Below are 15,864 nucleotides of genomic sequence, written 5' to 3'. Positions count from 1 at the left end.
TGTTCCCTGATCCCCTGGTAATGGGTTGTACACGTGTGATCCATCTCCTCCAGGAGCCCAGACGTTTCTTGAAGGCACCATCCACGCTTTGTTTATCCCTGTATGCCTGGCACCCAGTCCTGAGCCTCCTACGGGGGAAGTCCTCGGAAAATGTTTGTTGGATAATTGGGATTCAATGATTGATTAATTAATATCACCTGCTGTGCCTTTGAAGCTCGTGCCTCCGGTTCTAGAATGGCAGGTTTCACTTGGCTAGTAGGGAAACGCCAAAGCAGCAGCTAAAGCAGCTGAGAGAGAAAGCGGACAGCGTCTGAGTCCGGATTCATCTACTTCAAACCTGCGCAGCCCAGGGCAAGACTGGGGATGAAGGTGAGGCAAGCAAGGGAGAGCGATCGGATCGCCAAAGCCAGGCTAGGAGGCATTTTGCCAAAACTTATGTTTCCCAGGAAGCCGTGCACATCCCAGAGGGTTAGTCCTGACATTGTGTGTCTGGGTTCTGAAGCCATGGCTGGGGCTGCACCTGTTATTTGCTCGCATCTAAGAGAGGGCCTGGGTGGGACAACGCACAAGAGAAAGGTCATCGCCCGTTCTTAGCAGATTCTGCTGCATTCACAGAATCACAGACCCCAGAGATCAACCAAGCCAGTGGTTTTTACAACCTTTTTCTTGCTTTGGGTAGCAGACATCTTTCTTCTAACCAGATATATGGACCAGAAAAAACGTCAGGTAGTTCTGGTTAAACCAAGGGTGGGAACTCAAAGTCCCACCCACTCCCATCCTCCTGTTTACTGAGTATTTTGGAAATCGCTGATACATTGTGACCATCTCATTTCAAAGATGGTGAGTCCAACACCCACTCCCCCCACACACACACACACAGTTTAAACGACCCAGCAGAAGGCACCTGGGTGCCGAGCAGCCTTTGGTGGGATTAGGATTCGACAGATCTGAAGAAGTTTCCTCCATTATGTCCTTCTGCTTCTTTTGTAATCAATACAAGTCCACTAAAAACAATGATGGGGACGGTGCCCTGTACTGTCGAGCATGTGGTTTGCAGGGCATTCTCTGGAGTCCACAGCTGATGTGCTGCTGCTTGTTGGGACCAGCTGACAGACGGGTTAGACAAATAGTGAAGCCCTGAGTTATATTCTGTGCACTTGCAAAACACTTGACAGGTCAAAAAACTCTTTTTCAGATGTGGCAGTATAATTTGTTAGAAGGTTAATTTGTGTGACAGGCAGAAGCTGCTGGAAGAAAACATCCCCTCCCTTTTGGAGCCTTCGTTTTTTAAAGCCTAGATTCATAGAAGGCATTATGCTAGGTTTTCCCTGAAAGGGTGAGGAGGCAAGCGGGGACCTTCCAGGGAGGCTGGGGACGTATGTGGGGAGACTGTCTGAGACCCACAGGGTGGAGGAAATGGAAAGCCAGGCCCTCCAGGTGTCTAGACCCTCAGCCAAGGCTGCTCCAGGAAGACCATGAATTGAGTACTGTCCTGCCAGCACTTAACCTGGATTATCTCATTTAATTCTACAGACAGCCAGTGAGCTAGGAGCTGTTCTTATTTCTATTTAATAAATGAGGCAACCGAGGCTCAGAGAAATTACATGACTCACCTGAAGTCTTAAAGCTAATAAATGGCAGAGCTGGGATTAACATTCAGGTCTTCTCAACTCCAAACACCAAACATTAATCACAATAATGTTCTTTTTACAATTTCCTTAATCTAAGGTGGAAGCTGATGGAATATCCCAAAGTATAATTCAGCAACGGTACAATATAGTCTCGTCCGTGCACATAACATTCTTATGTTCATGGATAGACCTTGCATTTCATAGGGGAGGAGAGATGAACTGATTACTCTTTAGACAATTGTGCATAAGCACTGTTTCCATCAACTAGGATTTTGATGGATTCAGAATGTCAGGGAGTTGGAGGTTATACGGCCTGAAAGTACCTGGCATGCAGTTGTTTTCATCGTCGGTTAAGAGCGGGCTAAAGCTTTACTAATCAGCCCAAACAGGGGTAAGGATTGACATTCTTGGGGGTAGGGGACTTGCAATCATTGGAGAACAGTTCAAAGAGAAAGTGATAGCCCATTGTTGTCTGAGCAGTGAATGTCTAATGTAACCCTGGTGTGGTCTGGCTTTATTTTAATCATAGGCAAATGAACTGTAGATGCATATGTGTGATTGGAAAATAACTCCTTCTCTTCCAATTTCCTTTAGACATCTGAGAAAAGCTAATAATCTTCCTTTTAAAATTCACTGAATAAAAATCAATCCAGGCACAGTAATATACCTTCTACTTTCTCAGCCCTTTTTTACTTACTAAAGGATATTATACTTTCAGATTTAATTAACCTTTAATGAGCACATGCACCTTACCGGGCACTGCTCTAGGCTTTCACATGTGGATCATCTTTATCTAATAAACTGACTAAAATCTATTATCACATACTTCCTCCTGACTCTGCTTTTAACGCAAACAAACAAATGCATTCCAACCTCTCATTTGTTAGAAGTGGGCCCCAAATATAAGGTCTTAAACTTCCAGTAGCTAATGTGATGTTTCTTACCTGAAAATGCCAGGCTTTTGGTATGTCCATGCAATGCGAAATTATAAGTTTCATTTACATGTAGTGATCTAGAGTGATAATCATGATACAGTGGAAATTAAAAATGTAAGTTGCAGAATATATAATAATCCCATTCCTTTAAAGAACAAGAAATATATATACAGAGAGAGAGGGAGATGATAGACAGATAGATGATAGAGATATATTTGTATGAAATAGAAAGTTATGAAGGAACCATATCAAAGTTAACATTGATTACCTAAGAGAGAGTAACAGTTAATTTGAAAACAACAGCCTTTGTGCTGCAGAAGACTGAAAAACTTGCAGACAAGGAAGGTGTACTTCCTCCAGTATCTTTCTGTTGAGTCAAAAGAGGAGTCTCTGTTTAATGGCTGGGAAATGCTCCCCAAGTGCCCTTGGACAGGAAATCTTCCAGCAAGAGGAGACATCATCGGCCAGTCAACCACACAGAGTTGGGACGGGATTTTTAATCTGCTAAACTGCAGGGAACTTTCAGGGGTTTCCCAAATGTGGTCTGTGATGGACTAGAGAGTCTGGGGGGTTGCTGTGGGAAAGGGAGGATAAGAGCCTGCCAGGCGGGCCTCTGGGACCCCATTGCCACTGAATGTTTTGCTTACTGGGATTTCCATTTAACTGGGGATTCAGCAGCAACCCCAGCAAAAGAAATTGTAAATTTCTGATTCCATTGAGAAGGACTTTGGAGTCAAACAAAATTTGCTTACACTCCCTGAGTCTCAGTTTCCTCACTTGTGTAATGCAGATGAAGTCCTACCTCCTAGGGCTGTTGTGAGGATAAGATGAAATAATGCAAGTTAAGTGCTTAGTGCTTAATAAATGGTTATGTGAAAGGAAAAAGGCTCACCTGAGTGGTAAATAGAGGCATGGGTAGGGCAAGTGACGGGCTTGGAATACCTTCCATGGTACAATTATCTTCAACTTTTCCTGTCACCTTTAGACATTATTCATTTCAGAGACCTGGGTTAACCTGGACCTGTGGTTGTCACCCACACATGCTGTGTACACCTGGGGACTTCCGCCTTCACTGTCTGTTTAAAAAAGCCATCTTGTTTTGCAAGGTCAGATACCTAAGTCATGGTCAGCCTGGGAGGAAGGAAGGGCAATAGAGACCCACAAAGTCCAGTAAGTAAGTATCATGGTGGAGAAGACCCCTTCTTGTATGTGATGCCAAGAAAAAATGTGAAGCTTTTACTGAATGAGGCTAACCCAGGTAGTCTGACTTGATTATAATAGGACAATAGAGGCAGTTTGACACAGTGGTTCAGAACCTAAACTCTGAAGCTAGACTCCCTGGATTCAAATCCTGCTTTGGCAATTTACTAGCTATATGACCTTGGTCAAGCTACTTGATCTCTCTATGCCTTTGTTTCCCTATCTATAAAATATTACATATGGTCGTTGAGAGGATCAGATTAGTTAATGTACGTAAAGCACTCAGAACATAATTAGAGCTATATAAGGGTGCTGTATGGGTTAGCACATATACCGCATTCCCCATACCAACGTCTAGGCAGACATAGCTAATCAACAGCAGCATTCTTTTTCACTCAACCTGTTTGAGGTCCCTGTATCCTTCTCAACAGTCGCTCCAAGTAGCTGTTGATTGATTAGCTTACCAAATGAAAACTGTTTTCACATCCTAGTCAACTGGAATATTTGGATGTAAGCAGTGGAGAAAGTCAGTTTACCCATACCAGTTTTCTAGACCACACACTCCCCAAGGATAAAGCATACCCTGATTAGCGGCAAATGATGCCATTTAAGGGCTGTTTGGCCCTTAGGCCCGGCAGCCTGTTGTGTCAACACAAGTGTTTTCAGCTGCCCTAGAATACATTCTGAGACAAGCAACCACGACAAGAGTGCTTGCCTGTCCTCATTCTTCATTACCTATAGAACAAGAGCAGCTACTAAGCCACAGACCACAAAGAAAAAGGTCAGTCTCATAAAATACACCAGGGTCCTGCTGATGTGCTTGAAAAAGCATGCACACTTCAAAGCCAACCACGGACGGAGACATCTAGGCGAGCCACTGGAGAACATTTATTTCAATTAGGAGCCTTTACCCTGAGGACCCAGCCCTTGTGAGGTTAAACCCCTCGTCGAACCCACATCATAAAAGCTGCATTTAACCAACAAAAGTGGAATCAACAGTGAAGGAGACATATGGGCGACAGCTTGTTAATTTATAAGCCACAGTAACAACTGTTGAAGCAAAGGCAAGGTGGTATTTTCACCTACACTCTCACTGATCTGCAATTCTTGATTTGCCCTCTTTCTCTAATGCCTCTCTCTGCACTTCAGACCCCAGCCCCTTCTGCAAACCCAACATTTTGTTTTTCTCACAAGGCTCGAATGAACAAGACTGTTCTTTGAAATATAAAGGCAAAAATGTTCTTGAAGGATATGAGGAAGGTCCCATGGTACATAAGGGAGGGGGCAGATCATGAACCTGGGAAATCAACAGATGATTCTGGAGCCTCACATTAACTTCGACTTCAACCACCATTCTCACCAACATTTAGAGGAGTTGGTAATAGGGAGCAAAATGGTTGATTTGCTTTCTCTACATTTTCTTGTATTTTTGAAGGTGAACTGAAATGGCTAAAACATCATCCAAAGCCCAGAGAAGGACAATAAGGAGCTTGCCTATATACCAACTAGTTTATAGTGATGAAAATTCAGAGATCAAACAAACTAGAGCTTGCCTCTCAACTCCACTGCTCATGGCTGTGAGGTTTAGGGCAAGACAGTGAGCCTCTCAGAGGCAGTTTTCTCACCTTGAGATGGAGATAAATCATACCTACTTCTTAGTGTTATTTTGAAGCTTAAATAAGGTAAAACGTGTAAAACATCTGTTGGAGGACAAGGAGAACAAAAAATGCCCATCGAACTGAGAAATTATCTTGAGACCAAAAAATGAGGCAGGCGCCTCCATTTAATGAATGGATCAGTTTATCATAGGGTAACTTACTCGCGGGGTGAATTGGGCGGACAAAGATCTAGAAGTATTTGCAGCTGCACTCCACACTGCCGAGGGGCCACTGGGATACTTTTATAGATAACCTAGGGTATGGGGGTACGTGCTTGGAAACAGGGAGTGCATTCCTAAGTCGAGATTTATGAATGGGTAACTAGTCTCATGGGCACCGGGAATATATCAACAAAGGATTTCATCATGGTTTGGAGACTACCAGAGCATAGAGGCCACCTGGTTGTAATGATTATTAAATGATATCTATTAACTACAAAGCCCTTAACAATGAAGAAGTGATTTACCGCACAGCATAATCCTGGGTAGGGACAGTGGAAGAACAGGAGGAACTGTGTGGGCCCAAGATGGCATCAGTAATGCTAACAGTCATACAACATCCAATGTAGGTCCAGGTAAAGAGTAGGCATTCAACAATTGGTAGCCATCATCATTATCTTCATCACCATTGTCATCATCATCACTGATAATATCCAAACAAGGCAACCTATCAATTGTCACTGTTATTTATATGACCGAAACATCTAGAAAGATCCCAGAGACATAAATGACTGCGTGCGTGTGCTATGAGCGCCAAAAATGTGCTGTCATCTTACAGGGCAAGAATTATTGAAAATTAATTCATTTAAATTATTTGAATACTCATTAACTGCAAACAAGCATGAGATAAATTTTGGGGATAATGTTCTAAAACTGTATCATGGGGATGGTTGCACAACTCTATAAATTTAATAAAATCACTGAATTATACACTTACAATGACTGGATTCCATGGTATGTTAATTATACCTCAATAAAGGTGCTAAAAAAAAGTCTCCCTAGGCAGGCACTGAAGGGGGATTCAGATAACAGGATGAATAGAAATTACCTTGCATGCAGCATAGAAAGACAAAAAGAAGGAAAATATGAAAGATTAAGAGACATGGAGGACAGAGTGAGGGGCTCTAAGATGCAATGAATTGGAATCCTAGATGGAGAACTGAAACAGGATGGGCAGAGGCAATTTTAAAAGGGCTGAGGATTTCCCAGCATCAGTGAAAAACACCAATCCATAGATTCAGAGTCCAAAGAATCTCGAATAAGATAAATAGAAAGAAATTTGAGCTTAGACATATAATAGTGAAACCAAAGACAGAATGTTAGAAGCAATAAAGAAAAAAGATAACTATCTTCAAAAGAACAATAGACTGATCTGGCTTCTCAACAACAACAATGGAAACCAGAAGAAAGCATGGAAATAAGCATGCTGAAAAGTTGCCAACCTTGAGTTTTATATCCAGTGAATATATCTTTCAAGAATGACGGTGAAGTAATTTAGACAGCAAAAACAAGATTTCCCACCTACAGACCTTCACTAAAATAAAGTTCCTCCTCTGTTTTTTTACAATCACTGAAACTCTTCATTTCTTCACATGCTGGACCTTGAATATTCCCAAAATCTAGACAAGCGTTATTAGATTTAGCAAACAAAATACAGGACACCCAGTTAAATTTGAATTTCAGATAAACAACAAATACATCTTTAGCATCTGTGTGTCGCCAATATTGTATGGGACATTTAACTGGGTGTCCTCTGTTTTATCTGGCAACCCTAGTCTATACAAGGGGAGAAATGTTAGAGACAGAATTGGAATCGTCTGTTTGTAGGTGATGGCCACATCCCAGGGATGAGATGAAATAGACTAGGGCTTGATGGGAGATGTCAGATGAAAAGACATGAAGGGCCAGACTCTGTGCAACTCTGACCTTTGAAGGGGTGATGGAGGAAAACAGAGAGGAGGAGAACCAGTGAGGGCAGGCCAGGGGGCAAGTTCCAAGGAGAAGCATAAAACTTCATTCATTCAACAAGTATTGAGTGTCTGCTACAGACCAGGTACTGTTCTAGGCACTGTTCTAAATAATCAAATAATTGAAAAGAGTGCTCTGAAATCGGCACAATGAAACGTAGTGATCATTTAAGGGTTACGGGTAAGTCTCTCCTTAGGCTAACCCCAATTGACAAGTACAGGCTTCCTGGAGAAAACTCATTTTCTTAGTTTTTAGAGGGCCAATTTCAGTACTCTAGTGAGGATCAGGTCACCTGTCACAGTACAGAGAATTTTTGAGACACTTCTTTTATGGATTGAATAGTGTCCCACCAATTCATACTGAAGTCATAATGGTAACCCCCAGTACCTCAGAATTGACCTTATTGGAAATAAGACCTTTGCAGACATAATTAGTTAAGATGAGGTCATACTAGAGGAGGGTGGGTCCTTAATCCAACAAGACCGCTGTCCTCATAAAAAGAGGGAATTTGGACACAGACATACACACAGAGGGAGAACACCATGTGAAGAAGGCAGAAATATACAAGCCAAGGAACACCAAAGATTGCCAGCAAACCACTAGAAGCTAGGAGAGAGGCAAGGAACAGATTCTCTCACAACCCTCAGGAGGAACTAAACCTGCCAACACCCTGATCTTGGACTTCTAGCCTCCAGAACTGTGAGACAACAAAGGTCTGTTGTTTCAGCCTCCCAGTTTGTGGTACCTCATTACGGCAGCTCTAGCAGACTAATGTACTTTCCTTTACAAATGTTCACTTGAAGGCTGCCCAGCTGGTACTAGCCAGGCTGGTCCCTGGGAGCAGGGAGGGGTTTCCTCATGGAGAGGTTGGCCCGGCTGATCACTCCCAAGGTCAAGCCTGGGGTGGAGGTCTCCTGTCTTTTTTCTTTTTCTTTTTTGTATTGCTGACCTTCATTTTTTACCTATAGTGATCTTTTAAGAGAATAAATCAAAAAAACTTTACAGCAAATACTTTACATAAATAGAAACATGCATGTCTACTTCATAATTAAGCAAAATAAACTTTCAGGCACAAGATTTTAATAATCATTAAAGAATGAGACAATGAACCCAAGACAAAAATAACAGGAGCAACAAAAAGACATTTCATAAGGCTTCAGCTGGTCTTGTCATCCAACCTACTGGTTAAGGCCTGAGTTTCATGAATCCTACCTTCCTCGCCAAATGGAAATATTCAATTTGGCTGTACCTAATGTACGTCCACATAACAGACGGTTACTCTCTCAAAATAATGTAATAAATACATCACATGCACACACATCCTACTTCACCAGCCTCTCAAATAGGGAACTAATAAGGATTTTGGAATTTTCAAGTTTTCCTACCACTGAAGCACATACTTATTAATACCACACATAGAAAAAAAAATAGTTCTGCTACAGAAATGAGTGGCATCATGAGAAATCTCTAGTTTGTTAAGTTTCCCCAAATCACATCTTTACTGTGGCTTGCTTGCCACGGCTCCTCAGGTGCTTCGGACTTAAGTTCTCACACCTCGCCGGACGAACCACAGTGTGGCAGGCGTTACACAGAACAAAGAAAAGGCAATTTTAACCATTCAGTTAGACTTCAAAACCACAAAAATCAGCATGGACAGCTTCCAGCTGTCTCCAAACACCTGGAATGTTTCCTCTATGTCCGCCCTCTGTGCTCCACTGGCTGGTTCCCTCTGCCCCCAGGGGCCTCTTGGCAGCCCCCACACCTCTCTCCATGCTGCATGAAGAAGAGAACTTCTGCCACTTTCCCTTCTCTAGCCTTCCCCGGCCACCCAAACCCTCCTTTTCTCTACTTCTCTTCTCCTTGTTCCCACAAAGCAGCTCTGCATGCCTCAGTGAGGCTGCCCAAAAGAACTTTCCTAGTTCCCTTCTCTCTTCTCCCCAAAGCCTCACCCCTACTGTGAAATGAAACTGCATTCCAAGGTCCCACCCACTCTGGGTAAATGTTGTATGTTTCCTGTCTTTTCTGAACCCATTTCCTCCCAGATGGCTCTCCCTTACTCTATGCTGATGGAATGTTTAATTATTCATTCCATAAGTATTAATTAATCACTCATGAACCACTGTGCTAGAAGCCTCAGCAGCATCTGAGAACACCTGTGCCTCAAGAAATCTGAAACGTAGTGATCATTTAAGGGTGACAGGTAAGTCTCTCCTTAGGCTAACTCCAATTGACAAGCACAGGCTTCCTGGAGAAAGCTGAGACTTCTAAGGCATCTCCATGGGAAAGAGTGCTGTGCTACATGAGTGATGTCTGCACGGACATGGATAGGGAGATGCCAGCATGGGAAGACCAGGTACTTGCCACCACGGAGGTGCAGGGACTTCACATACCACTAAGCGAACTTGGGCAAGTCTTTACCTCCTGCAAACTCTGGAGCAATTTAACCTCTGGAGTGTCTAATTTTAACAAGTGAATGATAACCAGAGAAAACTAGTGACCCGCCACATATAGGTATTTTATATTAATTAATTTTAACACTGACTATAGTATCGGTGGGGAGGAGATAACACAAAAATCAAAGTAATTACAGTACCAGGCAGAATAGATTGTTAAGAGCAATAAAAATGATGGGTACCAAATGTCATGGGGATTCAAAGGCAACTTCCAATTGAGATTATTTCCCTGGTCTTGAAGGGTGGGGGGGCTTGTTGGGAGAGAAGAGACAACATAAAGTCAGAATGGATGGAAGCAGAAGAGTGGGGCATATTTATGAGTCGAGGGTAACATGAGAGACGCGTGGAGGGAAGGCTGGAGCAAGAATAGAGAGCCTTGAATTCCTGGCTAAAAAGTTGGGATTTTAATAAAACACAGAAATCTCTATAGCAAAGTCAATTTTCACAGCAAACTAGTATGGTACTGTTTGCACTTCAGAGAAAGACAACAGCTAGAAGCACATTTTTGAACGTAGAGTTCTATGCGGGGTAACCACTGGGTTACGTTGGTATGGGAGCATCTTCTTCCTTCCTAACGAGCCTCATCAGCCATGACAAAAGTCACTTTTTTTTTTTAAAAGTAAGCATTCTTTTTTATTTTATTTTATTAATTAATTAATTAATTTATTGGCTGCGTTGGGTCTTCGTTGCTGCGCACGGGCTTTCTCTAGTTGCCGCGAGCGGGGGCTACACTTCCTTGCGGTGCGTGGGCTTCTCATTGCGGTGGCTTCTCTTGTTGTGGAGCATGGGCTCTAGGTGCGCGGGCTTGAGTAGTTGCGGTGCACAGGCTCAGTAGTTGTGGCTCACGGGCTCTAGAGCGCAGGCTCAGTAGTTGTGGTGCACGGGCTTAGTTGCTCCACGGCATGTGGGATCTTCCCGGACCAGGGCTCGAACCCGAACCCATGTCCCCTGCATTGGCAAGCGGATTCTTAACCACTGCGCCACCAGGGAAGCCCCGAAAGTCACCATTTTTGAATGCTATTTATGTAATAGGCATATGAACAAGGTGGTCTGACAGCTTCATTTTAGTACATTGAGGCAGTTACCACGGTTTTGGAAAATGAGATTTCAGGAGTTCATCTGCCCAATGTCACAGAGCAGTAAGGGGTCGAGACAAGGCCTTTGAACCCAGTGAGAGCCTGGACACCAAGCATCTACTTTGTGATTAAAAGCTGGGCCAGTGAAGGTAACAGCTACACTAATAATATAAGGGCCAGGGACTGCTTCTAACTCTTGACTGCACACACATGAAAAGGTCTAAATGACAATGAAACCATTCATGAAGGATTTCTTTGTTTTGTGGTCAGTTAGCATTCATTCCTGTCTGTAATAATATAACGGAAAACGCTTGACTGAAATGTGGGTCTGTTTTTCATTGATTATTGATGTTTCTGGCCACACCATTCCCTCCTGATTTTAAAAGGATTCCTCTTCATTACAGTTCACCTTTCACCCCTTTTCCCTCTCCTTCCAGGAGTTACTTCTGCAGGTGTAGATGCCATGTCAATAAAGAAAATAAAACTGATGGTGTTTTGCGTGCTTAACTCATTTTTAATAGGATTTTGTGGTTTGGGGTGATTCTTTGTTTTAAGCTGGAATAACACTCAGGGTCTATGCAGGTTCCAATGGTCTGGACAGTCCCTCCTGATCACAAAGGTTGCTCCAGCCACAGGACAGTACCGAATTAAAAGGCACCAGTCCCCTCCCTCCAAGCAAGTGATAGAACTTCACTTTGTTCCAGAAGCAAGTGAGAATAAAGATTAAAGGGTGGGGCACGAACATCTCAGGAGGGATGTTAAAAATCCAAGCCAACAAGAATACAAACCATGTTCTTGGGATTCCTCATGTCAACCTTGTGAATTACTTCACTGTTCATATTAATTTTTAGACAATCTCTTTTAGGAAGAAACATGCCAGTTATATTAGATTGAACCACGTAAAATTGCTGCTAACCAGGATGGTCATTTCACATGAATCAACCTAATAATCATCATCGCAATGTGAAGTAATCTCAGTGTGTTCTATATTTATTTCTCAATTTAAGTGGAGACCTTGGGTTGTAGAGATAAAATGAGAAAATACAGCACATACAAATTCTTAACAGATGTCTGTTGAATCTTTAAGTATATAAATCCTAGCAATCTGGTAGCCTCGCATGTATCTTATGCATACTAGGTACAAACCATTCTAATGCCAGGGTGAATGCACTTTAACACTTTCAAGTTTAATTTCCCTGAGTCTGAAATAATTAAAAATTCCACTTGATTTATATATTTACACTTTTATTAGAATTCTTCAGAACTGTGAACAATTGGACAACATATCAGAGAAAAAACATAGAGAACATCAACATCCTTTAAACTTGCACCGCTTACATATTTACACATAAAGTTACTTACTGTATATATAAAAAATATTTTCAAGGACTCATGGGCTTGGGAATAGTCAAAAGACATTATTGCTACATTTCAATATTTACCAAAAAAAGCCACAAAATAATTTCAAACATCAAGCCACTGCCGAAGAAACATGGGATGTAAAAAAAAAAAAAAATTATAAAAATATAAACTTTCAAGAATATCCAAGACAAAACTCTCAGTGAAGTGCCCCTGAAGTACCTAGACATCTACAATTAACAACCATTTTTCTTACTATAACCAAGGTCAATAGAAACACAAAGGAAATTTTCAAAGTGTGGCAAACAGCGACAACTTCTTACGTGACAACAAAACGCCCCAACCTGTTACCTTTGGAAAGGTGCGAGAGCATAGAACTCCAGTGCAAATGGTTACTTCCAGATAAATGGCCACAGTTCTCTAAATGAAAGCTAAGGGACCTAGAAGGAGAAAACTGTGAGGGCAGCATACCTGAATCTCACGAGACAACACACAAACCTTGCCATGTACCCATGGATCTCTCATAGTTGGGCAGGAAAAAAAAGGTAAACTCTACAGTAATATCCAGGCTACAGCCTAAAGTGTAAAATTTAAATATGTTTCAGTGGGAAAGTAGCATTAATAAGGTCTAAGGAACAGGTAGAGTATGTTGAGTATAAATAACAGAGTGCCTTAAGTGCAGGTGGATTGCAAATAAACAGGTACTTAAGCACTCCACTTCCTATATGCCTCTACGTAAGCTTTTGGTAAGCTTCTCTACACAGCTAGGTGGAGTGAAACAAGAGCTGCGCTGAAGAAAGGCAAGCGACTTCTTGGGTACTGAAGGACCCTCTTGGGCTCAAGGCAAGACTACTCCCAAAATATTTGTCTACAAGCATACACACGCGCGCACACATACACACTTATATAGATACTGGCCCAGTGTCTAGGACATGCCTGCGATGGAGGCTGAATCTAAAGTTTATTTCCGGCTACAGAAGAATCCAACTAAGACAGTACTGCTTTGTCACTTCTGCCGGAGTCATGCAGTAAATCGGTCACTTTTTCAAACGGCATCAAATCCACTGAACACAATGCCATTCTGAAGCTGGTCAGCTTGTTCTGGACAATCTCTAGAGCAAGTTCATCGGCTACAAAGGAGATCTCTGTTAAGATTGTGCTTGGCAATTACGTATTTTCTTTAAAAAAGAAAAGAAAAAAAAAAAGCACTGTTTCCTTCAAACTTGTCTGGCTCTTCAGCTATTCCTACACACAGCAGACTCAAGCCAGAATCGTATCCAGAAACTACACTTTGTGGGTTTCCCCCTTCAAATATGTGAATCTGTACAATTTATAGATGAGTATATACAAAATGCAGGCTGGGGAGGCCTTCTCTCCAATTCAGCTCCCTAATTGTGAACTCTATTTAGAAACCAGGTCAGGAGCACAAAGGCTCACACCCAGCAGTCTTTATTCGTGCCTGGAAAGCATTTTTCCACAGCCTACGTCTCACTCCCAGCATGAAATACTAGATTTCTTGAGCCCAGATACTCATAGGCTTCTGCCCTTTGAATAACATTCTATTTTCCACATCAAGGGATGAGCTTTCGGCTTCTAATCTTGCTGCATCATCATATCATTACGGATGACTATGAGGAATGAAGGTGACTACTGCCACGTATTCAAATAAACTATCAACTATACTTTTCAGGCAGAAATTGGAGAAGCCCTGGGAAGGACTCAGGGTGTCTATAGCCCATCCCACCCACCCTTTCTCCAAGTCTGAAGTTATTCCATTAATGGGGGCTAGCTTGCTGTCGGGAACATATGCAGCTCGATGGTAGCTGATGACAGAAATCATCGGCCACTAAAGTGTGCTCATAAAGACAGGAGTACAGTGGGGTGTCCACTACCCTGGAGTAGGATTCGAGTCGAAGGAAAACAAAATAACCATTATGAAAACCAAAAGAGTGGGGGCCGTTCTTGTCAGGGGGTTCCCCCCCCACCCCCAGATGCGCATTCTGCTTCAGACGTCTTCGTGCACAAGCAGAGGCTGCGTGGAGGACGTGCTGCTGCCCACCGAGTTGATCCGCACGGAACGGTCCACCGCGGGGGTCTCCCGATGGGGGCTGCAGTTCGCTAAATTGGAATAAATCTGAGGAAAACAAGTCCGCAGTTAATACGCCAGTCCCTGTAACGAGCACAGCAACAAAGGGGCACATCTGTAGCCTCAGAATCACAACTTATGAAGACTCCTAAAGCCAGGAGGTTTACAAGACCTTACAGCCAGGAACCAAATCATACTGACCAAAGACAAGCTTTGTTCTAGCCCTCATTTTCCCCAAGGTCTGATTACCTAAGAAGTGATGGTGCAAAATGTGCTTTTCTGCTGGGACACATCTGGGAAAGAGAACGATCTAACTCTTTTAAGAGGTGTATAAATCTCTACAGCCAACTCCAATCCAAAGGCTGATGTCAGTCACTAAGAAATCGGTGGTCCTTCCAGGGGTCTTCCATTGAGAACCAGGCTCTTGGGTGTGAAATGCTGTTTAATTCAAAAATGTGCTTTGACACCCGGAAGAGCAAGCTTCAACCCAAAAGTATCAGTGGTATATGCTGAAGAAAAGACAGCTCCAAACACACAAACCAGAAAAAAAGCAGCTTAAAACAAATCTGAGTCAAAGTAAGGATCACTCATTCTTCCTTAAAAAGCCAAAGAAATGATGGATTTGAGTTTTGATTTCCCCCCTCCTCAAATCACTGGGAGGGATCTCCCAACTTCAAACAACTCTTCATTCTCTATGGCTTGTGGCCATGACAGCTATCTGCCACGTTCTGGTTATGCTTTCTTGAGCAGAAGGTTTATTTTACTGCAGCAACAAGCTGTCTTTTCTCTGATTTTATTCTAGTGCACATCACCCCAACCCTCCAAAGCCTGAATAGCCTGACACGTGAGGCAGAGCGCATGCAGACCCCATGACCAGCACTTGGGGTGGAAGAGGAAACGTGGCAAATCCTTATGGAAACATCTATGTCCACACTTCTGAGTGCCAAGCCCTCTTACTCCTTCACCTCCTCATCTCATAGCCCTTGGTCCAGAATGGGGGGTTGGGCAAAAAAAGAAACTGTTTCCATTGCTTTACTTTCCTACCCAAAGCCCAATTTACAGCCTAAGCCAAGGAGAGAAGGGGTGGGTAGCTTAGTCCTTACCCCCAGAGCCTGAGAAGGAGGACACGCTTGGAACCAAGAGAACGGAGGTCCTAGGCCTGGCTAGAGTGTACTCACATGATTGGTGCTCTCTGAAATCTGCTTCTCAATCAGCTGCACAATCTGCTTAAATGTTGGCCTTTTCAGGGGATCAGCATCCCAGCAAGTCTTCATGACGTCATACCTGCAAAACGAGGGCCATTTATCACTCCTCAATGCCCTTAACGGGTCCTCAGGTGTATGCCATGCAGCAATTTCAAAAATAATTCCAGGGCTACGCAACTGGACATAGTGAATGACATGGGCATAAAAGAAAACTGTGTCTATGAGATGCTGCCAAAACTTTCTGTATATTTGGTGACAAGAATTATGAAAATCAGCTACAGAAATGACATTTGA

General features: G+C 42.8%; 1 protein-coding gene across 1 annotated transcript in view; it reads right to left on the bottom strand.

Annotated features, from left to right (window-relative positions):
• Window positions 1–12,201: 12,201 nt before the first annotated feature.
• KIT (KIT proto-oncogene, receptor tyrosine kinase) overlaps window positions 12,202–15,864 on the bottom strand; it is an 84,364-nt gene continuing 80,701 nt past the window's right edge. Inside the window, exons 20-21 of the mRNA XM_061192308.1 lie at window positions 15,544–15,649; window positions 12,202–14,413 (exon numbers count right to left, since the gene is read on the bottom strand). Of these exons, the coding sequence (XP_061048291.1) occupies window positions 14,285–14,413; window positions 15,544–15,649 (235 nt within the window). The 3' untranslated portion in view covers window positions 12,202–14,284. The remainder of the gene's footprint in view (window positions 14,414–15,543; window positions 15,650–15,864) is intronic.

Source organism: Eubalaena glacialis, chromosome 5, assembly GCF_028564815.1.
Source record: "Eubalaena glacialis isolate mEubGla1 chromosome 5, mEubGla1.1.hap2.+ XY, whole genome shotgun sequence".
Classification (NCBI taxonomy): domain Eukaryota; kingdom Metazoa; phylum Chordata; class Mammalia; order Artiodactyla; family Balaenidae; genus Eubalaena; species Eubalaena glacialis.
This window is presented reverse-complemented; position numbering and strand designations above follow the sequence as displayed.